Below are 26,223 nucleotides of genomic sequence, written 5' to 3' on the forward strand. Positions count from 1 at the left end.
TGTTTTTAAAGATATTGAGATTTTGTGAAAATGTAGTAGTAGTAGTAGTGGCACGTGATGCAAAGTGTATGAGCTTATGCAGCATCAGCCATAAAAAAAAAAAATCACACCATTCCCTCCAAATGCGTGTCCAGTTCCTCCTTAAATTTATTTAACCTATCACCTTCCACAATGACAGATGGAAGTTTGTTCCAGCAAATAACCACTCACTGGCTAAAGGAAAATTTCCGCACATCTATTCTACATCTGTCTTTTCTTAATTTGAATTTATGCCCCCTTAGGTTCGTAATCTGAACAAGTGGAAGGATCCCATCAGAATTCAGCGTGCTCAATCCAGTCAAGGCCTTATACACCTCAATCAGATCACCGTGCAGGTGCCTAGTCTCCAGCTGCTGCAATTTTCAGAACTTAAGCCTCTCTTGGTAAGAGGATCCCTTCATTCCCCTCACCAATCTTGTTGCCCTTCTCTGTACACGCTCAAGCAAATCTACATCCTTCCTAAAATGAGGCCTCCAGACCTGTACGCAGTACTCAAGGCGTGGCCTGACCATTGCCTTATACAGAGGGACAATCACCTCCTTTTCCCTGCTAGCAAAATTCCTATATATCATTGACAAAACCCCATGATCTGCCCTGGCAGCTGTCTGCATTGCTCAGAAAACTTCATATCTGACTGCACAATTACCCACTACCCATATGCAGTACTTTGCATTTGTCAAGGTTAAACTTCAGTTGCCACTTCTTAGCCCATCTGCCCAAATTATCTAGATCTGTTGCAGTAGCACACTGCCATTACTGTCATTAACAACCCTGCCAAACTTTGTACCATCTGCAAACTTCGACATTAAGCCTGATATATCATCGTCAATATCATTTATAAATACAGAAAACAACAGAGGACCCAACACCGAACCCTGTGGGACTCCACTAATAACATTATTCCACGAAGAGCAGCACCCATTAATTACCACCCTCTGTCTTCTCCCACTCAACTATCCTTTTATCCATTGTAGCAACTTACCCGTAATACCATTCTGCTCCAATTTGTACAATAGTCTTCCATGCGTAACAGTGTCAAAAGCTTTCCTGAAATCCAAATATATGATATCAAAATTATTTTTTGCATTCAGTTCCTTTGTAACCACATCATAATATCCTATCAAAAATGTCAGACAAGGCTTTCCCTTAACAAACCCATGCTGTGTCTGAATTATTGCTGCAGTCTTGTCTAGATGATCCTGCAATGCATCTTTAACCAGTGATTCCATTATTTTACCCTGAACAGAAGTTAAACTAACTGGTCTGTAATTACTCATGTCACTCTTCAATCCCCCTTTGTGAATTGGGGATAGATTTTCACATCTCCAGTCCATGGGGCCTCCCCTAAGACCAAGGATGCTCTCGTAATTATGGCTAAAGGTTTGCTTAGTTGCTTTGCTGCCTCCTTTAATATTACTGGATAGATCCCACTACCCCAGTTGCCTTTCTTATGTTTAACTCTTATGTATTTGCAAAGGGATTCTGCAGGTGGAAGAGGATGAAAAACACTCTAGACTTATGTTGTTTCCTTGGCAGTTGGTTATGATTATAGTGTCTATCTTTATGTTTCTTATTAGTTTTGTTGTATTAATTTTTTTGTATGTATATTTATGTTTATTTTTTTCTAGCAAACAATAGAAGATACGAGTAAATTAGTCCAAGAAAACGATGGTAAGAAAGATGAATCTGATCTACCTCTATCCATCATTTCACAAGACCAGAGTTTGTCACAGAGGAGTGACAAACAAGAAAATCTCGGAGATCTCCCAGCTCCTGAAGAATTGAGAAATGATTTTAAAAGTATTTATTATTCAGAATTTTCAGAGAAACTTAAAACTGACAAGAAACATTCCTTACCAACTGAAGACAATTCAGTATCATCTTCTTCTTCTTCTGCTGTTGATGAATGTTTCTTGCAAACTTATGGTAATGTAGATACTGCATGCCATGTACAAAATAGGCCTTTCCGAAGAGTGATATCATCAGAGGAAATTTCTCCCGGTTTGCATCCTTTATCCAGTACTCAGATTTCTTCAAAAAATGATGATCAAAACATTCCAAAGAGAGTTTATCCTTTAAGGAATTTGTTATCTCGCCAAAAAAGAAAACAGGAGAAATATTCTGCTCAAGAAAACCAGCGTCATCAAAAAAATGAAATTTCACAATATTCATCCAGTGCACTACCATTTTTACCAGAATACACTAATGAAGTGGAACAGAGAACTTCAATTCATAATTTGCAAAGGCACTCTTTGGAACATTATCATAACAAGAAACAAAGAGAAACAAGGCAAAATCAAAATACAGTGTCATCTTCCAATAAACAGAGTAATAGAGAAAGTTACAGCTTCAATTTAAGAAAATTAGTTAGTTTTAAAAATGAAGATACCAAAGATCATATGCCAAGTTTGCCTTCCAGGAACCAGTTGCCATCTTCCTCAGAAGATACTGATAGTTCAGTTTTATTTGTGCCTAAAAGAAATAATACTATTTCTAGAAAGTACAACTTACGACGACACTTTTCCACAACAGATGCATCCCTTGAGGGTAATCAGCTTGTAACCAGAAAACACAATCTGCAAAACATATCTGCAACAGATATGTTTCCCAAGAATATTCAGTATGCCAACAAAGCTTCTAGTCTTCAACACGGAAGCACAACAGAATCATCCCCTGAGAATCATCTATCTGCTAGAAGAAAATATGTTTTACGACATAAATCTACAAAGCATTCATTGAAGAAAAATCAATATGCGAAGAGAGGACGTATTCGGAAGCACACATCTACAACAGATTCTTCTCCAGTGAAAAGTCAGACTGATAGTCAAAAAGCGAGTTCTTTTGTAGATGCATCCCATGTGAAAATAAATAAAAAAATGAATGCAGAGTTAGATAGTTTAAATGAATCTAAGTTGCCTTTAAACATTAGAAAGACGAGGAAGAACACAAGGAATTCAGCACTATTTTCAAAAGGAACAAGCAAAATGCAATTGTGTAGCAGTAGAAGAGATTTAAGCAAAAATAACTTGTTATGCCAACAAAATAAAGTAACATCTCCAAAAATAAATGAACCAAATAACAAGAGAAAAAGGCAGAATATTCTTTCTTCAAGTGAAAATTCTGAAGTTGAGAATCCTAGCTTAATGTTACCATCTAGTGAGTTAATAACATCAACAAAGAATTCAGAGGAAAAGCAGCGTATAACATCAACAAAGAATTCAAAGGAATTGCAGCAATTCCCCATTGGAGTGAATGAGAGAGGTAAGTTTATAGTTTTTCCTTTATTCCAAGATGAGTTTTTTTTTTATATTTATATTTCCAGTTTCTAATGAATAAATGATACATTGAATAAATTGTTACATTAAAGGGTGTGAACTTGGATTACATAAAAAAAAAAATTACCAATGGAATATGTCATTCTAATCACTCACAATGAAGTATCCCCCCCCCCCCTTAAGGCTTGATAGTGTGAGTACAGCAAAACAAAAGAACTTTGAAAAGTCAAGAAATATCTACTTTTCAAGTTGTGGAGAGCTAGAGCTGAAGAATGCTGACAGTAAGGAATTACAACCATTGTTACTGTTTGGAAAACAGGACTTGCGCTCTGTGTTGCATATCATGCAAGTTTCTAGCGATGACCGACTAACTGGTTAAAATAAATTTATTAAAATAAATAAAAGATATATATATATATATATATATATATATATATACATAAAATAAGAATAAATGCGTAGCACTGCTCACACTTTATTCTCCTGCACTTGGACGCACTCTAGTTCGACTGGTTACAGACAATTGGAGATTTCCAAAATTAGGGCAGGGCTTTCAAATTGCAGTTATCACCTCATGTTCTAGATAGATATGAGCTTCAGGAGGCTCATGAATTTGTTACGATCTAACCCTCCTCGCATCAATGAATTTATCTCTACCACCTACATTCCCTATTATCCTGGTGTATCGGAACGTCTTGTTAGGATTTTGCATCCCCATCATATACAATGTGTGCAACTTCTGGGGAGAAAATTACAGTTTATTATTTCTAAGGCGAAAACACCTGTTCCTCCTTTCCTACGGAGTGGTTCTGTATACTGCATTACATGCAGTATATGGTGGTAGAAAATGAAAAAAAACATGGGAGTAATTGTGCAGTCAGATATGAAGTTTTCTGAGCAATGCAGACAGGCTGCTAGGGCAGGTCATGGGTATTGTCAATGATATACAGGAATTTTGCTAGCAGGGAAAAGGAGGTGATGTATAAGGCAGTGGTCAGGCCACACCTTGAGTACTGTGCCATTTTAGGAAGGATGTAGAGTTGCTTGAGCATGTACAGAGAAGGGCAACAAGATTGGTGAGGAGAATGAATGGGTCCTCTTACCAAGAAAGGCTTAAGTTCTGCAAATTGCAGTGGCTGGAGACTAGGCACCTGCAAGGTGATATGATTGAGGTGTATAAGGCCTTGAATGGGTTGAGCACACTGAAATATGATGGAATTCTTCTGCTTGCTCAGATAATGAACCTGAGGGGGCATAAATTCAAATTCAGCAAAGACAGTTGTATAGATGTGCACAAATTTGCCTTTAGCCAGCGGGTGGTTGAATGCTGGAACAAATTTCTATCTGTTGTTGTGGAAGTCAATAGCTCAAATAAATTCAAGGAGGAACTGGACAAACTTTTAGAGGGAATGGTTGTGTGAAAGTGTAAGCTCATACACTTTCTTGCATCACATCCCTCTATTACTATTATCTCCAAGATTTTCCCTACAATTGAAGTCAACTCTAGCTATAATTATGGACTTCACTCTTAGAACTATTTTTTATCTATTAGTATTGGTTGTGGCAAATGATGCAAAAAGGCAAGCTTATACAGCATCAGCCAAAAAAAAAAAAAAAAAAAACCTTCATATTTCACCTCTCCATTCCCTCTGATCATCTGTCTAGTTCTTCCCCGAATTTATTTTAGCTGTTCACTTCCACAACAACAACAAATGGAAGTTTGTTCCAGCAATCAACCACCTGCTGGCTAAAGGCAAACTTCTACACATCTATTCTGCAACTGTCCTCGGTCTAAATTTGTGCCCCCTCACATGCATATTCTGAGCAAGAGAAAGATTCCTATTGAGTTTGCCTGATGGGATTCTTCATCAGGCCATTCAAAGCCTTAAACACCTCAATCAGATGGCCTTGCAGGTGCCTAGTCTCCAGTGAGGTGTTATGTTGGTACTTCTCCAATCAAAAGGAATTTCTTCCAAATCCAATGATGCCTCATAATTTTTAAAATTTTAACTCATGATTGTGCATGTTTTCATTTGAGTATTTTTTAAGATTCCTTGGCTAATCCTTATTAACAAAATTTATTATTTTGAATTGCATATGGATGTAGAGTTAACATTGTTGATGTTCCTACTTGAATAACATTAATTATTTTGCATATTATTTATTTATTCATTTGTTTTATAGGAAATTATGAACAGACAAAGTCCATATCAGCAGTAGATGATGCCATATTTTTCTCTTCACAAACACATTTTAACCCCAGTGTAATAGATGACTCGAGGAATTTCACTTCTAATAGGGTGCCTTCATCTGATACCTGTGTATTATCTCCTATTGAAGGAAAGGAAAGCAAAAATGTAAGAAAGATTTGTTCTACTCCTCTGCCTTCCAAAAAGGTAAAGAGATTTAGGAAAAAGCTTTTTTCAACTTCAGTTAGAGAAATTGACAGCATAAGGAATGAAAAACAAAGGATACCGCCAACAAAATTAGTTACTAAGAAAGTGCCAGTTTCTCAGCATACTGAAAATGTTAAACATTCCTCAGGTGCAAATATGTACAACTTAAATTCTTCAAGGAAGACTTACGGTAGATCTTCAACAAATCTATCACCTTCTGGAGAAATGCCAAAACAAATTGGATCATCCTCCACAAATTGGACTAATATAAAACCATGGAATAGTGCTTCTCCTATCGAAGGCAATCTTAATAAATCAGAAAGCAAGCAGAATGATATTGATGATGCATTTGATAAGCTGAAGGAGATGAAACCCAGTACAAATAATGAACAGCTAGCTCAGACAAAAGTTATATCTCAAAAACCTAATTTTTTTTCTGTTCCATTTGTAAGTATTTTATATTTCCTTATTATTTTGTTTCTGGACTTTTTGCTGAGTAATTAATATTGAAATTGTTTCAATCATAAGGCTCTTGTTATTTCTGAACTTTAGAACAGTGCTTCTCAAACTAACTGCGGTGAAGGACCATTTCCTTTTATTTCCAATCCATCGTGACCGGTACTTTTGGGAAATACAATCGTCGTGGACCGGTAACGTCCACGACAAATTTCCAATTCTTGTGGACTGGCATTGGTCTGCAGACCACACTTTGAATAGCACTGCTTTAGAAAATTAGTTTTTAATTAAATACTTTGCAACAGTCATTATTAGCTGAGATAATAATGGCACAGTTATAAATTTCATTCAGAGACAAGGGAGAGGGGGAATTTCCCCGATGTCACATGAGCAAATACAAATTGGCAGGGTGTTTGGAAAATTTAGGTGATTAAAGCTTTCCATTTTGGAAAAATTAGTAACCTTGTAATTTTCTGAAATTTAAGGATGTGAGCTCTCGTGCAGTTCCCAACTTGTGGTATATGCATATCAGTAACAGCAGTAAGCACCACTGCTGTGTACTAGTAGTACACAGGTCAAAAATAAGTAGAATAGAATTTACCTAATTACAAAAATTATTTTGGTGGTTCAAGAATAATTGTATTTTTTGTGATAAATTGTATCCAATAAAAAAAAAGGTTTGGGAATTTCTCTTCTATCAGATATCTTTATACGTGATTTTATTGTTCTTAATATGTAATTTTATATTTTATGTTTTCTACTTTATCTTATTTCTGCCTATCTTTGAAAATATAATTTATGAGGTATCACTATAAGACAATTCGATAATTGTAGATTTCTTAAAATACCATTTATAATTGACTTAATATGATAGCATAGCTTAATTTATTATGGTACTCGCCTTTTTTTATAATCTGCAATTGATGTTTGAATAGGGTGGATGATAATTTTAATTTAAATTGGGAGTAAGTAAGTTGGGGTTTTAAAAAACAGAAGTTAAATATGCGCAAGGAAGTGGAAGTGCACGTCTTCGTCCTTGGTTGTCAATATTAAAGTTGAAAATAAATGGTTAACGCTGGAGGCCAATAGCCATAACAAGTGGCTTTCGTTATCCTCGTCTTCAGTTGGCAATGATGGGTTGAGAGTAAACACGTGTATTTAAGAAAGCTAAGTTCCCGTGATGCTCCTGGTTACATGTGAAAATCTCAGGTGCATGAAAGTCCAAGCCGGTGCGATGTTGTAAGGTAGTTTGGTATTTAATACTTGAAGATTGGAATGGCGGTGGAACCATTCTATAACTAGGGCTTCATATTGGAAAATTTTAAAACTGGATTTTAATTTGATAATGGGAATGGCTGAGTCTACTTAGGGGGTGTGGTTGTGAAATTGAACATGTGATGCTAGTTCTGTGTTGGTTTGACCTGTCCTAAAGCTGTTGTAGTACGTGCGTGTGTTTGATGGAACCATATTTTGAAGTTGTGCTACCAATGTAACATGCATTGCAGTTAGGTTGACATTTTATTAGATAAATAATATTGTTCATATTGCTGATGTGATATTTTTGTGCGTCTTTGTATGAATTAAATAATGAGCCAAGTTTAGTATAAGTTGAGAATGTGAGGGTGATGTCAGTACCTTTTGAATATGCGGCGAAACTGATTGCAAAAATTACTATGGTAAGGTAGGATAATACGTAAATTATTATTTGAGTTGTGTTTGGGTGGATTGTTAATATTATTTTGGACGGTGAAAGTGGTTTGTTGAATGCATTGAGTGGGATACCTTCTAGATATGAATTTTGTTGTAAGATATTGAAGTTCATAGTTAAGATCATTTTGTGTAGAACTGTATTTTATAGCATTGTAAATCTGATTATAAAGAACGGCTTTTTTTATGTTAAGGGGGGTGGTTCTTTATAACCAGAACCAGAATCAGAGCTTTATAATCTGATTATAAAGAACGGCTTTTTTTATGTTAAGGGGGTGGTTCTTTATAATCAGATTTACAATGCTATAAAATACAGTTCTACACAAAACGATCTTAACTATGAACTTCAATATCTTACAACAAAATTCATATCTAGAAGGTATCCCACTCAATTAATTCAACAAACCATTTTCACCATCCAAAATAATATTAAAAATCCACCCAAACACAACTCTAATAATAATTTACGTATTATCCTATCTTACCATAGTAATTTTTGCAAATTTAAGGGCACAAAAGGTGATATAGTTGTACATGTTGGCACTAATGATATTAAGAGTAGGAGACCAGCGGAATTACTTAACAAGTACAGGTCACTGATGAAAAAAAGCCGTGAAGTAGGGTTGAATTGGAAAGTGTCAGTAATTCTGCCCAGACACGATAGGAGGGAGTATATGATGAGAGCCTTGTTGATCAATTCAGCCCTGGAAAGATTGTGCAAGGCTCAAGGGGTAGAATTTTTTTCAGCCTGGACTGTACTTGTTAATAGGAGAGATTGCTTCTACAGGGATGGGATATACTTAAATAGAAAGGGTGCAAGAATATTTGCTGATGCTATCGAGGCAGTGTTAGGTGGGTCGGAAAACTGCTAGCTTTGGGGGAGACAAAGACTAATAGATTAACAGTAGCCACTGGCAGAGGTGAAAGAGATTCTTGCACTGCTTCTATTGGAATGAGCAGAAGCCTGAAAAACAAGATGCAGGATATTTCAGAGACTGCTGGAAGTCATTGCGGTACAAGTAACCACATGGGTTGTGTTAGGGTAGCTAAGAATAGAAACAGGTGCATGTATACTTGCGTGTACACCAATGCTAGGAGTTTAGTAAATAAATTTTATGAATTTGAGGTATTGCTCAAAACATCAAAGGCAGATATTGTTGGGATATCAGAGACGTGGTGTCACACAGATATAAGGAATGCAGAACTGGAATTTGGGGAGTACAACGTCTACAGAAAGGATAGACAGGATAGGAAGGGAGGAGGGGTTATGCTATTAGTTAAGAAACACACAAAATTCAAGGAAGTGAAGCCAGTCGACATCGATGGACAGGGCAGTGTCGAGTCAGTTTGGTGTGACATAAGCATAGGTAAATCAAAATTGAGAGTAGGAGTGTGCTATAGGCCTAATGACTCTGATGAGTATGATAAGATACTGTACAGGGAAATAGAATGGGCCAGTAAATCAGAGAGTCTTATAATGGGGAATTTTAATTTCCCAGATATTGACTGGAATTTGTGGGTTGGTCACCCACACACTAGCAAGGCTTTTGTGGATTTATTGGAGGATTGTTTTCTACACCAGCATGTTCGGGAGGCAACTAGAGGGAGTAATACTCTTGATCTGATTATCAGTAGTGATTCTTCATGCATTAAGAATCTGCAGATAAAGGAACCACTAGGTGGCAGTGATCACAGTGTGCTGAAGTGGGATTTACTCAAGGAGGTAACTACCATCAGAGGTAAAGGGAAGGGTTTTTGCTTTCGTAAAGGCGACTATGATGGTCTGAGACAGTATTTAAATTCTATACAGTGGGACCAACTGATGATGTTACCAACAGCAAATTCAAAATGGGAAGCATTCAAGGAACTACTCTTGGAAGCTACCAGGCTTTACATACCAACCAAGAAATATTGTTCAAGGTTCAGGCCTAAATGGTTGTTAGATGAACTAATGAGACATACGGCAGAGAAGAAAAATGCATGGGATACATACAAATTAATGGGTGACATGGAAGCTTATGATAGATATAAGTTGGTCTGTAACCAAGTCACAAAGGAGATTAGGCAGGCAAAGGCAGATTATAAGAAATCCTTGGCAAAGGATGCAAAGAAAAACAGAAAAGAGTTCTTTACCTATTTAAACTCAAGAAGGAAAGGGATGAATCTGATTGGTCCACTGGATGTTGATGGTTCAACAGTTGAGGATCCTGCTCTGGTGGCTAACAATCTAAACAAGTATTTTGCATCTACATTCACACATGAGGAGTTATTCTGGAAGGGGAATGTCGTAGGTGAAGTAAACATCGGCAGTGATCTAATTGATTTTCTAATAACTGAGAGGAAAGTGAAGGAGAAATTGTTGAGGATAAACATAAAAAAGGCACCCGGGGTGTATGGGATCTATCCAGTTATATTAAAGGAGGCAGCAAAGGAAGTAGGAAGTAAGCAAACCCCTAGCCATAATTATGAGAGCTTCTTTGGACTCAGGGGAGGTACCCATAGACTGGAGATGTGCAAATGTAACCCCAATTCACAAAGGAGGATCAAAGGCTGACACAAGTAATTATAGACCTGTTAGTTTAACTTCGGTTCCAGGAAAATTAATGGAGGCACTGGTTAAAGAAGCACTGCAGGATCATCTAGACAACAATTCAGTTATAGCTCAGACACAGCATGGTTTTGTTAAGGGCAGGTCTTGTCTGACCAATTTGATTGGATACTATGATGTAGTCACAAAAGAACTGGATGCAGGGAATAACTTTGATATTATATATTTGGATCTTAGAAAGGCTTTTGATACTGTTGCGCATGGAAGACTGCTGCACAAATTGGAGAAGTGTGGCATTGGAGGCAAATTGCTGCTATGGATAAAGGGAAGGTTGAGTGGCAGAAGACAGAGATTGGTAATCAATGGACACTGCTCAACGTGGACTAATGTTATTAGTGGAGTTCCTCAGGGTTCAGTGTTGGGTCCATTGTTGTTTTCTGTATTTATAAATGATATTGATGATGGTGTATCAGGCTTAATGTCCAAGTTTGCAGACGATACCAAGGTTGGCAGGGTTGTTAAGGACACTACTGATACTATGCTGCTGCAACAGGATCTGGAAAGGTTGAGCAGATGGGCTGAGAGGTGGCAAATGAAGTTTAACATTGACAAATGTAAAGTACTACATATGGGAAACAGTAACCCCAGATCACCGTATCAACTCTGTGGTACTACGCTGACAGTGGTAGAGAATGAAAAGGACCTGGGGGTAATTGTGCAGGCAGATATGAAGTTCTCTGAGCAGTGCAGACGAGCTGCAAGAGTAGCTCATGGTGTCTTGTCAATGATATACAGGAATTTTTCTAGCAGGGACAGGGATATGATTATTCCCTTGTATAAGGCATTGGTGAGGCCACACCTTGAGTACTGTATACAGGTCTGGAGGCCTCATTTCAAGAAGGATGTAGAGCTACTGGAACGAGTACAGAGAAGGGCAACAAGATTAGTGAATGGAACAAAGGGTTGCTCTTACGAAGAAAGGCTTAAGTTTTGCAAATTACAGAGTCTGGAGACTAGGCATCGGCGAGGTGATCTGATAGAGGTGTATAAGGCTTTGAATAGCTTGAGCATGCTCAATGCCGATGGGATTCTTCCTCTTGCTCAGAATAATCACCTGAGAGGGCATAAATTCAAATTGAGGAAGGACGGATGTCGGATAGATGTGCGGAAATTTGCCTTTGGCCAGCGGGAAGTTGGTTTGTGGAATAGACTTCCATCACTTGTTGTTGAAGTTGATAGCCTAAACAAATTTAAGGCTCAGCTGAACAGGTATTTCGAACGAATGGAGGGGTGAAATGGGAGTAGTGGTTGTGTTTTTTTTTTTTTTTTTTTTTGGCTGATGCTGAATAAGCTTGCTTTCTTGCATCATATGCCTCTACTAATGCTAATGCTAAATTTATGGATTAAAGCCACTGTGAAAGCAAGCAATTAAACTATATGACCATAATGAAAATATTATCCATAGAATATAAAGATTAAAATAAGTGAATGAAATGCCAAGTGGAGTACACAAGGAAAAATTATAATATACATAATATAAAATATAGCAAAGAACTAACTATATAGGCATGCATGTTGTTATATACTGCCAAACCTATGTAGTTTGAGGATCAGCCATCAAGATTAAAAAGAAAAAAAACAATATGTGCGCTCTCTTTTCCTGTAATAATCTTTATGGAGGCAATAATGTAAGTTACATAAAAGTGTTAAATTAAAATTTTATTTTATTTATTATTTTTTTTATTGAAAAGAATGAATTTATTAGGTTAATGTTATTTGCTATGCATGACAATTATTGTTGATCCAACAGAGAACCAAATTACAATTTGGAAATGAAAGTGAAAATCAGAAACTGAAAATGAAATGAATGAAAATGAAATTGTGTGCAATTCACAGGCTAGTGCAAAAGAAATTAAATTTCATGATGAAAGCAAAATAATAATATACATAATATAAAACATAGTAAAGGACTAACACTAGCATTCTTTACTATTTTATTTTACTGCATTACTATTAAATGTAGTATATTACTTGCAGTCCTATTTATTCAACTTGTTAGATGTATGCTTGAATGTATAAAATCCTTATATAGGATCCATGCATTTATTTCATTAAAGGCAGAAAGGTCGTAGGGAACAATATTGTAGTTTATATTTCCTTAGCAGTGAGAGTTTTGCTGCAAGCTGAACTCTTTGTAAAGTTGTCCCCATTTTGTCTTACTTTGCATGTTATTCTTAAGTAGTATTCAAGGGAAGTTAGTGATTTTTTTTTTTTTTTTAATTTGTGATTTGGTTTTATGAGATTCCACATAAGTGCGAAAAACATTTGACATTTTATATATAAATTTGTTTTTCTCTAAATTTTAGGATAACAGTAAAATCGAATTATTCAAAAGTCCCAAGAGGAACAAGAAGACAGAATTAGTGAAAGGTTTTCCTAAAAAAATAATGAAAGTCAATTCTCTTAAAACTGGTATGTGTAATCTAACTATAGACATTTTTCTACATTAAATTACATTTGCATGTGCAGTACTGAATTCAGGAAGGTATTAAATGTGCAGTATCGAATTCAGGAAGCCTAATTTAAAATGACTGCTAATTGTCATTATTTATTTACTATTATTTTGACCTAACTTTTTGACATGAATTTTATGTCCAAAACAGAGGCACAATATTGCAGTCTTTTCCTGCAATCTTTATGGTTGACACCCTGAAGTAGATGCCAAGGTCATAAATTATGCGACAATATTCTTTTCCAGTTTATTTATATCATTATTTAATCAATTTATTTTTTTACGTCTTATTTCATTTCCTTACTCTTTCTTTATTCCTTTTCTGTTTATTCATTCCTTTATTTCCTTTTCTCTCCATTACTTTTATCACTAAACTCTATATATATATATCAATATATTGCTAAGCCTGTACTCTGAAGTCTTAGCAATATATTGATATATATAGAGTTTAGTGATAAAAGTAATGGAGAGAAAAGGAAATAAAAGAATGAATAAACAGAAAAGGAATAAAGAAAGAGTAAGGAAATGAAATAAGATGTAAAAAAAAAAAAATAATAATATACAGATACACAGAGGTACACATAGCCATACAAGTAATAGTGCTGTAACAAGTTGGGTTGGAGTACGAAATAAGCCATGTGTTTCCAGAGCAAGTTATGAATATAACTTGATGGGTACCATTACCAGTAACAAATAGCACACTCTGAAACCACTGAGAAGGCAAAAGGGCTTATATCATTAAATTAACAATAAAAGGAACAGAAACAAAGGAAATAATGAAAATAATATGTACATCAGTACAGTAATACCCCGAAGTTACGCGATAGGTGGGTCCGACGAAAATCGCGTAAGTCGAATTCGCGTAAGTCGGGGTACAACTTTGCAATAAATACATATAAATTTTGCTTAATTGGGACCAAGGACTAACAAAAACACTAGTTTAGAAGAAAAATATTAATAAAATTGCAGTTCTTTATACATATTAATACAAAATATGTATTAAAAAAAAACAAATGAGTTACGTAAAAAAGTTATTTCGATGTCGATGGCTTCATAAAATCTAACAAATTCGTCGGACGACACAGCGTCTTTTTTTCACGCAGAATTTCTTCGTAGCAAGCTAATATTTTTTTTTATTCCTTGCTTTGTAGCTATAGCGCGTTCTTCGTTGGAGTCTGTTTTCTAAAATTTTTAAGCCCTTTACAATTGAGCCCTTTTCAATTTTCAACCTGTCAAGTTTGCAATTGTCATGTGCTTTTCGCCGTTGCTTCATTTAGGCCTGTAGCACGTGCAATATCACATGGTCTTTCATTTCGCTCAAAGCGTTTCACAATTTCATATTTTTTCTCTATCGACAGAGGTGGACTGGCCATAAGCCTTACCGGGGAAACCCCGGTGGGCCAGTGTGATTTTGGCCATAAACCATAGTATGAGGCCACTATAAATTTTCCCGGGTAAGAATTTTTGACCCAGTCCGCCTCTGTTTATCGATAATTGCTTTTCTTTTTCTCTCTGAATCTGCAGTGTCTTCACCAGGACGCTTCCTTTTCACACCTTTTAATTAAGTATTTTACTCATTTTTAGGGAATAAAGCACAATTACAAAATGAGGAGGCACGCTTGATACGCATAAACAAAGCTGTGCGCATGTAGCAACTGAATAAACAACACCATAAAGGCAGAGGTACGCTATTAACACCTCACATTTCTAGGGGTTACTACCATAAAACAATAAAAATCCAGTTGCGTTTCTGCTAGTGAAATCTGTTATAAACTGGTAGTAAACTCGATCTAATTGCATTTGCAATTATACCGATAGCTGGAATTGTGTTGGTTTTTACGTTATTATGGTGAAATGTGTTTCCCCTTCACTGATATAAAAAATATAAAAGCAACAAAGTTAAATTTTGTTCATCTTTCGCTCTCATTCTCCGCCGTCGCACCGTATATCGATAACATATGAAAAACGACCTTGAAGATAGTGGGTGGCAGCGTTGCCAAACGAAAAAAAATCAAGAACCGCGTAACTCCGAGTTCGCGTAAGTCGGGGTAGCGTAAATCGGGGTATTACTGTATAAAATTAATAATGCTGTAATGACAAACAACAAGTGTTTTCAATAATTTATAAGTCAAACAATAGTTTATAAGTCAAATGGATAAAAATAAAGTATAAGAGTAAAGCTCATGTAGTAGTCTAACAGTTGACATTGACAAAGTGATTGCTTTTGGGAGATAGTATAAATGATTCTGTATGTTAAGGCTAGATTATGTGGAGTGCATTTTAGCAATTCTTTTTCATGTTAATTCAATGAAGTCTGTTGAGTAGAGAAATTAGTTTAGGCTTGAATTTACATGATCTTTAGGGAATTTGTTACCCACTTACTTCCCAAATAATAGGACAATCAACTTTTGAATTATAGTTTTTATTAAGGAGGGACGAAGTTGACTTCAGAATTTCAACTTCAAATGGAAAGTAGTTTAAGTGTTCAGCTATAAAGGTGTTAGAGATGATTTTATCAAGGTTGGCTTTGAAAAAAGATCAATTTGTGGTTTCTTCTCCATTGAATAAAGCACTTGTCGTCAAGTGCTTTATTCAATGGAGAACAGGTGTGTTTTTTTTTTTTTTTTTTTTTTTAAATTGGATTTGGAAACTCCAGACTAAACTGGAGAGGCATATAAAATGGTTGGTTTTACGATCAGATTAAAATATTTAATGATTAACTGGACAGAGGTAACATGTAGCAAATGTTCTTTTAATATTCAACTGGCTTTTGTAAATTTTGTCAAGAGATAATTAACATGACGAGCAAAATTAAATTTGGAGTCAAAGAGAACTCCATGGTCTTCGTGAGTTTAAACTATACTAATGAGGGTACCATCCAAGGAGACAGTAATGTTATAAGGCCTCTTTTTGAAATAAATTTGCAAAATGCTCAGATTTAGAAGGATTTATTGAAACAATTAAAGAAGGCATGAATTCTTTAATGGTTATGGAGAGTAAATTTTATGAAATAAGGGCGGAATCAGGGGGGGGGGTTCAACAAGATGTTTACATCATCAACTTAGAAAATTGGGGGGTTTTCAAAAAGCCGAAGAATGGAGAACAGAGGTGCGGTAAGAGTATCACCTTGTGGAATGCCAGATAATATTAGCATTAGCAGAGGCATATGATGCAAGAAAGCAAGCTTATGCATCATCAGCCCAAAAAAACCCCTCCCATTTCACTCACCTATTCACTCCAAATGCTTGTCCAGCCCAGCCTTAAATTTATTTAAGCTATCAACTTCCGCAACAAGAGATGGAAGCCTGTTCTAGAAATCAACTACCCACTGGCTAAAGGCAAATTTCTGCACATCTATTCTACAACTGTCTTTCCTCAGTTTGAATCTATGCCCCCTCAGGTTCTTAATCTGAGCAAGAGGAAGAATCTCATCAACATTGAGCTTGTTCAACCTGTTCAAGGCCTTATACACCTCAATCAGATCACCACGCATGTGCCTAGTCTCCAGGTGCTGCAATTTGCAGAACTTAAGCCTATCTTGGTAAGAGAACTGCTTTGTTCCCCTCACCAATCTTGTTTCCCTTCTAGCATCTCTGCATCTTCCTAAATTGAGGCCTCCAGACCTTTACACAGTATTCAAGGTGTGACCTGACCATTGCCTTGTACGAGATAATCACCTCCTTGTCCCTGCTAGCAGAATTCCTATATATCATTGACAAGATTCCATGACCTGCTCTGGCAGCTCGTCTGCACTGCTCAGCAAACTTCATATATGACTGCACAATTACCCCCAGGTCTTCACTCTCCACTTCCCCGAATGTAGTAAGACACAGTTGGTTTGTTTCTCTTGGGTTACTGCTACCAATGTGCAGTACTTTGCATTTGTCAATGTTAAACTTCAGTTGCCACTTCTCAGCCCATTTACCCAACTTATCTAGATCCAGTTGTCTTTACTGTCATTAACAACCCTGCCAACCTTTGTATCATCTGTAAACTTGGACATTAAGCCTGATATACCTTCATCGATATCATTGATAAATACACAAAACAACAATGGGCCCAGCACTGAACCCTGGGGGACTCCGCTAATAACATTAGTCCACGTAGAGCAGCAGTGTCCATTTATTACCACTCTCTGCCATTTCCCACTCAACCATCCCTTTATCCATTGTAGCAACTTGCCCTTAATGCCATACCACTCCAATTTGTACAGCAGTCTTCCATTTGCAACAGTATCAAAAGCTTTCTTGAAATCCAAGTACAGTCAGTCCTCATATAACACATGTTTACACTACGCTAATTCGATCATACATGATTTATAAATAGGGGGACGATATCATATATAACACGAACCAAATTCGCTTATGCACAATTTGCCTTTGTGTTTACAAGAAATGGCAGTCCAATGCAGAATCACCCCAACTGAATACAACATGATAGGAATGAAGAGAAGATTCTAAAAATGTATTTTTGTTTTTTATATCAGTGAAGGGGAAACACATTTCACCATAATAACGTAAAAACCGACACGAATCCTGCTATCGGTATTATCGCAAATGCAATTAGATTGAGTTTACTACCAGTTTATAACAGATTCCACCAGTGGAAATCCAACTGGAAATTGTTTTTATATTGTTTTATGGTAATGATCTCCAGAAATGTGCTTTAGTAAAATGTGAGCTAGTGAGGTGTTAATAGTGTGTGTCTGCCTTTACGGTGGTGTTTATTCAGTTGTTACATGTGCCGACTTTGTTTGTGTATCAAGTGTGCCCCCCTCATTTTGTGATTGTGCTTTATTCCCTAAAAATGAGTAAAATACAGCAGACTCTCAATTTACCAGGATCGGATTAACCGGGAAGCAGATTAACTGGAACACTTAAAAACTCCAAATTAAAAAGAAAAAAAAAAGCAACCTGAAATCATAAAATTTAAGTAATAACTAGAATAAGTATAAACAGATATTTTGCAAGTCGTAAATAAGCAACAAGAAGCGCCATTATAAGTTATCATTGGGAGATTAGTGTACCTATTATCTTGCAACCCCTGCTGTCTTCACATCTGCCGCTCGAAAAAGAAAAAAAAGAGACCAAATGTTTAGTTTGTTTTAGTGTGTCACGTCGATTGTTGTGTTCCGTCAATGCAAAAGGACAAATTTTGTTTCGTTATTTATGTCAGGGATATCGGAATTTTTATTATTATTATTTTTTTTTTTTTTGTTTAGAAATTGCTAAAATGATGGGCAAATGCAAGAGTTGTGCTTTCAATTAAACAAAAACTTGAAATTATTCAAAAGTTTGAAAACTGTGCCTCCGTTAAATCTCTAATGAACCATTATAATGTTGGTCACCAAACCATATGCAACATTGTAAAAATTAAAGAGAAGCTATTAGATTTAAAATCAATATCGTAAAAAATAAAGGGAAGCATCATATTGGACACATGGGTAGTGCGTGGTAAGTTTTTTTTTCGTTTTTTATCTATCGCCATACTTTTTACATAGGTTGCTGAGCATTTTTCGATACAGTAAATCCCTGACTTACGTATCTTCGGAGTTATGTTACGTTATTTATATATATTTTTTTTTTATATGACTGAAGATTTCAGTGAAGGAGACACATTTCACCCTAATAACATAAAAACCCACAGAATTCTAGCTATCGGTATTATCACAAATGCAACAGGATCGAGTTTACTACCCGATTGCACTAACAGAAAAGCCCAATAACTCGGAAAGTGCAAATTGTTTATATTGTTTGATGGCAGTGGCCTCCAGAAATGAGCTATAGTAAAATGTGAGCTCATGTGGGATGATAATAGTGAATTTTCGTCTTAACCCTGTGAAACTTATTGCAATAATAATAATAAGTTCTTTTCAGAAAATTTATTTTGACTGTTATCATGGTGCCTACTAAGAGAATAAGTGACAGTGGTACTAGTAAATCTATCAAGAAAAGGAAAGTGATCAAGTTGGATCAGAAAATTAAAATAATGATGTATGAAAATTTCCAAACATTAACAAGTAACGCGCGGAATTCAGATTTGTCAGTGGTAATGGTGAACACAAAGTAGAAAGACAGAATACGAGAAGCGGTGAAACGATAGGCACCAGTGAGGTCAGCCAAGTCTACGAAATACATATCAGTTTTTACAGTACAATAAAATGCGTTTTTTCTTCCTTTTATGTTTTCTTTTCTTATGTGCCACTCTGGCTACTTCTTCGCTGTCCCCAGATAAAGTTTTTAATTGAACTAATTAAAAATACATAACTATTTTTCTTCTGAGGATATTACGTAGTTTTCGTAGTTTTGGCATATCAGGGATATAGTAGCATTATTTTATTAGTTATTCACGAGTTACGTAAAACTCTACTTACATAAGAAGTCCTGGAATATATCTCTTATGTATGTCAGGGTCTTACTGTATTTTTGGATTAACCGGGAAATCGAGAGTCTACTGTACTTAAAAGGTGTGAAAAGGAAGCATCCTGGTGAAGACACTACAGATTCAGAGAGAAAAAGAAAAGCAATATGGATAGACAGGTGGACTGGGTCAAAAATTCTTACCCAGGAAATTTGTAGTGGCCTCATACTAATGTTTATGACCAAAATCACACTGGCCTCCAGCCCACCAGCGTTTTCCCAGTAAGGCTTATGGTCAGTCCGCCTCTGTCCATAGAGAAAAAAATATGAAATATTCTGAAATGTTTTGAGCAAAATGAAAGAATATGTGATATTGCACGTGCTACAGGCCTAAATGAGGCAGCACCGAGGATTAGAAAGAATGCAGAGAAAATAAAAACAACTTTCATAGCAGGAACAACTCAAAATGTAATAAAATCCATTAGATCAAGACACAAAGATTTGGAAGAAATTGAATGGCTGTCATCTGTTTGGATAGAAAATTGAACAAAGAACAAGTTTGCTTACGATAGAAGCAAAAGCATTAGCAATATTTTATTACGTAATAAACACAATAAATAATCATAATAAAATACGTAAGTATTTTATTACGATTATTTATTGTGTTTGGTAATGTTTTGGTTACAAATGTGTGTTCAATCTTCAGTGGTCGGCACCGAACCCTATTTTTCCCATAGAGTTTGTTATTTATATTGCACAATTTGCATTGCACGAGGGTTTCTAGGAATTCAACTATCATGCTATATGAGGACTGACTGTATATGATATCAAAATTATTTTTTGCATCCAGTTCCTTTGTGACCACATAATAGTATCCAATCAAATTGGTCAGACAAGACCTCCCTTTAACAAACCCATGCTGTGTTTTAACTACTACTTCAGTCTTGTCTAGGTGATCCTGCAATGCATCTTTAACCAGTGACTCCATTATTTGCTCCGGAACGAAAGTTAAACTAACTGGTCTGTAATTACTCGTGTCATTCTTAGATCCCCTTTGTGAATTGGGGATACATTTGCACACCTCCAGTCAATGGGGACCTCTCCTGAGTAAGGAATCTCTCATAATTATGACTAAGGGTTTGCTTACTTCCTTTGCTGCCTCCTTTAATAAAACTGGATAGATCCTATCCACCTCAGGTGCCTTCCTTATATTTAACGTTAACAATTTCTCCTCCACTTTGCTCTCAGTTATTACAAAATGACTTAGCTCCCTGTTAGAGTTTGATAACCTTCTGACATTCCCCTCCTTGAATAACTCCTATTGCGTGATTGTAGATGCAAAATACTCATTCAGTTTATCAGCTTCCTGAGCATGATCATCAATAGTCAAACCATCTATTTTAAGTGGTCCAATCTGATTCATCCCTTTCCTTCTAGAGTTTACATAAGTAAAGAACTCTTTGCTGTTTTTCTTTGCATCCTTTGCCAAGGATTTCTCGTAATCTGCCTTCGCCTGCCTAACCTCCTTTGTGGCTTGATTACATACTATATCTGCCATAGGCTTCTGTGTCGCCTTATAATTTATCTGCATCCCATGCATTGTTCTTCTCTGCCACGAGCCTCATTAATTCATCTGACATCCATTTAGGCCTGAACCTCAACAGTATTTCTTAGTTGGTATGAAAAGTCTAGTAGCTTTCAAGATTAAGTCCCCGAAGGCTTCCCATTTAGAATTCACCATCATCAGTTGATCCCACTATATAGAATTTAAAACTGTCTGAGACCACTGTAGTCGCCTTTATGAAAGCAAAAGCCCTTCCCTTTACCCTTTATGGTAGTTACATCTTCAAGTAAATACTACATCAGTACACTGTGATCACTCTCGCCTAGTGGTTCCTTTATCTGCAAATTCTTAATGCATGAATAATCACTGTTGATAATCAGATCAAGAGTATTACTCTCTCTGGTTGCCTCTCGAACATGTTGCTGTAGAAAACAGTCATCCAATAAATCCACAAAAGTCTTGCTAGTGTGCGAGTGACCAATCCACAAGTTCCAGTCAATATCTGTAAAGTTAAAATTCTCTATTATAAGACATTCTGATTTATTGGTCCACTCTATTTCTCTGCACTATTGCTCATTGTACTCATCAGATTCATTAGGCCTATAATGCACACCTACTCTCATTTTCCCTTTCCCCATTGCTTATGTCACACCACACTAACTCAACATTGCATTGTCCACCAATGTTAATCGGATGCACTTCCCAAAAGCATTGTACCCTCCAATTCTGCACTGCTTATATCTGTGTGACACCACGTCTGTGATACCCCAACAATATCTGCCTTTGATGTCCTGACCAGCACTTCAAACTCATCACATTTGTTGTATACTTCTAGCATTGGTGTACATGCAAGTATTCATGCACCTGTTCTTACTCTTAGTTACCCTAACACAGCCTGTGTATTTACTTTTTTCACTATGGCTCCCAGCAGTTCTGGAAATCTCCAGCAACTTGCTTTCCAGGCTGCTGCTCATTCCAATAGAAGGAGTGCAAGAATCACTTTGGCCTCTGCCTGCAGCCACTGTTAACATTTTAGTCTTTATATCCTCCCCCCAAGCTAGCTGGCGTCTCCGTAGCCAGGTGGGAAGGAGCAGCAGTGCGTGGCACACGCTTCTTGATTAGACCGGGGTTCGAGCCCGTCACCACCAAATACGGAGGATGCGGAAAGGTCAGGGAATGACCACAGCATATCTCGGAGCAATATGGCCTTAGTTGCTAATGCTTCTAAAAACTAAATAACAAATAACCCAAGCTAGCTTTTTCCAACCCACCTAACACTGCCTCGATAGCATCAGCAAATATTCTTCCCCCTTTCTATTTAAGTGTATCCCATCTCTGTAGAGGTAGTCCCTCTGGTTAACAAGCACAGACCACGCTGAAAAAAATTCTACCCCATGAGCCTTGCACAATCTCTCCATGGCCTAATTGATTGACAGTTTTCTCTTAAAAGCAATTAACATCAACTGTTAAAGTTTGAGGGTTGAGTAGATTAGCAAGGAAATTGGAGTTATCCACAGAAATTGAGAAGAAATTGTTTAGGAGAGCTAGCAGAGAAGTTGGGTAAACTGTATCAAAAGCAGAACTAATATTGCTGTAAATGAAGTCTGATTCATACTTGTCATCAAGTGCTTTTAAGATGTAAAAGCTTGTGTAGTGAGATTAGTTACAGTTAAACAATTGGAGATACCATAATATGTATGGCCCATATATGCATTGGGAGGAGTTTATTAGATAAGAAAGGTAATAAATTCCATTCAAGAACTTTTAAGGTGGAAAAGAATATTTTACAGTGGGATGGACACCTTTAAGAGCTTTGAAATTTTCACATTGGGGGGAAAGAGTGTACATTGAATAATCAGAGGGAAATAAATTGGTTGCCAAAGACTGATTAAAGAAGTGTAAGATACACACTTGCAATTATGAGGATAAAAACATATAAGTATAGTTTTACATGTAAGTCTAGGTTCAACATAGTCATATATATTATTTAACATAAATTTTTCACTCCCTTTAGAAAAAGAAGTGATAAACTTTTGGAGGGGCCGAGACCACAATAGACAAATTTCTGATGTTACAGACCTTGATGTTATACTTAATATTGTAAAAAATGTTATTAAAGAAGTCAGGTAGGCATAATTTAATCAGTAAAAAAAATTATAATTTTAAATATTTTTTTATAACTGTTTTTAATGTTTTATTATTAAATGACTATTTAATAAGAAAATTAAAATGTTTATTTAATAAAATGTAAATGTTTTATTAAAATGTTTATTTAATCATTTGAATCTTATTTAATGTTTATAAAAATGAATGAATATGATATTTCTTTTTGCTGCTTTTCATAAGTTTATATTTCTTACAAAACATACAAGGGAAGTATTTTGTTTTTTCTTAACTTGTAGAAAATAATACAGGGTAATTATGAACTTAGTTAACACCTTAAAAGAATGTATTACTTAACTTTTAAAGCCAGCGTTATAATGTGTGCAACTAGAAAAGGTATAAATTGTGGTCCTACAAATTGCTGGTGCATTACAACATGCCAACTTTTACTCTGTTATTGATGAGATAATTCCTGACAGAAATATAGCTCCTTCAGATGGAATGTTCTCTTTATTTCCCCAATTTGGCTTCATGTGGCTGCTTTATATTCTCAAGTATAAGCTGAAAAGGATCCATTTGAGTCTAAAGGATGTCAGCAGCATCATAAGCTAGGTTAAAGGATGTGGATGGCTATATTTGACTTATGGGCTGTAGTTTATTTGCCTTTGTTTACATTCCCTCTTATCTGTATTTGTAAAAGAATAAGAGAAGTTTACCTCAATATGATACATAGAACACTACAAAAATTAAAATGAAAACAATTTAAAAAAATCGAAAATCTTACATTACAGTAAGAAATAATTAACAATAATTAAAAACCAAATGAACACAATTAAAAATCAATTTTAACGCAATTAAAAATTAAGTAAAAAATTAATTTAATAAAAAAAATACAAAATGATTTTCCTTCCTGAAGCTGGACAATGCTTTTCGACCGAATGTCGTGATCACAGGAATGAAAATTACTGAATAGGGGTGAGCATGGAACTTAAATAGAGATTATTTGTCTTCACGCATGTGCATGAAAGACCACGAGTCGGAGGTTAAATATGGGCGGCGAATATTAACAGAATTCTCATGTAATTTAATTTCGACGGTTTGTGCAATTAAGTCTCGTATAATTACGTTGGACACTAAGTATTTTAGTCTCGTTAAACAAAAAAGTATGTTTTTCGTTAACGGCACAAAAGACTAATTCTGACACTGCTGAATGAGAAGCATGAACTGAGGCTGCGTGTTGGTTAACACAAAAATTCAGAGGAAGCCGCGTAGAACCCTGATAAGACGAGTCGCAATCACCTCAAGAAATGTTGTATACTAGGTTATTTATTTGTGGTGTGAATGAGGAAAGGACTGAACAATTGTTCAGTATAGTGTGTAATTTCCATATTGGCCTGGCTACAATTTTAAATTCGGTATCTTTAAAGAATCTGTTAAGTTGTTTGTGCCACCGTTCAACATATGGGACTGAAATAAAATATTTTTTGATATTACTATTGTTGGTTGGTGAATTTTTTTGTATTCTATCCTTAGCTTGTACCCTAATTCTGTCTATTGTAGCAAGTGGATAACCCCTGTTTGAGAATCTGCTGGTTAATATTTGTATTTCTGAGCCCAGAGCAGATTCTGTCATTGAATATTTATAAGCATTGAGAAATTGATTAAGGATGATCGATCTTTTATAGATGAATGGGTGATAGCTATTATAATGTAGAAGCATACCGGTGTTTGTACGTTTACAATAGATGTTAAATTGGATTTTATTCGCGTCCCGAGTAAGCGTGAAATTTAGAAAATTTAATGACTTAGTATCCATATTCTCCCTCTCCAATATAAATTTGAGTTTAAAATGAATATTATTAAACGAATGTAAAATGTCTTGGATAGTGCCACTATCAATAATGACTAGAACATCGTTTAAATACCTCCCATAGTATGTGATACAGGGTAGAAAAGGCGTCAAATGTATAAATTCAATTGTTGAGAGGTAGATCTCCGATATTAGGCTGCTCTGGCTTAATCCCATTGGCAAACCAAAAATTTGTTTGTATACTTTGTCTCGAAAGGTGATATAGTTGGCTTCAACTAAGAATTTAATTAAGTGAAAAATTTCCTTAATAGGAAGCTTCGTATAATTAATCGGAATCAAGTTATTATTTAACATATCCCAAAGAATATCTAATGTGTATTCAACATTTACATTCATATATAACAAAGTAACATCTAGTGAGAATAAATCATCATTACTGCCAAGTCTTACAGTCCTTAAGGTTATTAAATAGTGTATCGCCTGTCTAAAGGGTTTTATAATGCTGTATACATGTATGGCCAAGGATGAAAATGCTGAGTTTCTGTAGGAAACAATAGGTCGAATAAGAAAGCTGGTCTTATGTAATTTTATCTGACCGAAAAGTGCAGGAATATTGTATGTTCTGGCCTTCAATTCCTTTAACTGAGCCATAATAATGTAGTCATTTTTTTCGATACGTGGTTAACATTTTATTGTATTGATTGACCAAATTGGTAAATAGTGCCGGGTCTACTTCAAGATAAATGGAGGTATCTGATACAACTGACTCTAACTTATTAATATAATCAGGTTTATTGAGTTACCACTGTATCTCCTTTGTCAGCTTTCTGAATAATAATGTCTTTATTTTCCTGAAGTTCACGTAAAGCTGAACTATCACATGTATTCAATTTAGGCAGTCACGTTTCTTTTATGTTGTTCACCACCTGGTTAACTTGTTGAATAAATAAATCTTTTTGTGGAACATTACGAAGTCCAAATTCAATATCAATTACACACTGTTTTTTAGGTAGTTCTTGAAGTGATAAATTGTAATTTAATCCTTTTGATAAAAGTGAAATCTGGTCCTGCAACAGCATATTATGAGGAAAGATTTGTATCCTGTTGATATGTCGGTTCGTTGAATGTTGGGTGAGGGGGTGTTTGCGAACTCTGATGTATAGCTCTGGTTAATACTATCAAGTTCCTTCTTACTTAAACCACCTAGTCCAGTACTGTATTGTATCTGCATATGTGTATGCTTTGGTGAAGATAATTAAAATCATTTTGAATTTTTAAAGTAATTCTTTACATCAAGAGACAAGAAATAACCAATTTTACTATCCTTTGTTTAAAAATTACTGAATCTTGGTTAATTGTGTGCCTTATAGCCCTTAATTGCAAAATTTAATTCTAGATAAATATAAAATTTTATTCAATACTATTTTTAAAATATCAGTGATATTTTAAAAATA

At 35.6% G+C, this 26,223-nt stretch overlaps 1 protein-coding gene across 1 annotated transcript in view; it reads left to right on the top strand.

Annotated features, from left to right (window-relative positions):
• LOC150083525 (uncharacterized) overlaps nt 1-26,223 on the top strand; it is a 63,350-nt gene that overhangs the window by 9,269 nt on the left and 27,858 nt on the right. The window contains exons 3-6 of the mRNA XM_090377334.1: nt 1,668-3,300; nt 5,499-6,157; nt 12,788-12,893; nt 22,871-22,982. Coding sequence (XP_090233460.1) covers nt 1,668-3,300; nt 5,499-6,157; nt 12,788-12,893; nt 22,871-22,982 — 2,510 coding nt within the window. The remainder of the gene's footprint in view (nt 1-1,667; nt 3,301-5,498; nt 6,158-12,787; nt 12,894-22,870; nt 22,983-26,223) is intronic.

The sequence above is a fragment of the Mastigoproctus giganteus genome, chromosome 7 (assembly GCF_048544385.1).
Source record: "Mastigoproctus giganteus isolate SK-2022 chromosome 7, ASM4854438v1, whole genome shotgun sequence".
In the NCBI taxonomy this organism is placed as follows: domain Eukaryota; kingdom Metazoa; phylum Arthropoda; class Arachnida; order Uropygi; family Thelyphonidae; genus Mastigoproctus; species Mastigoproctus giganteus.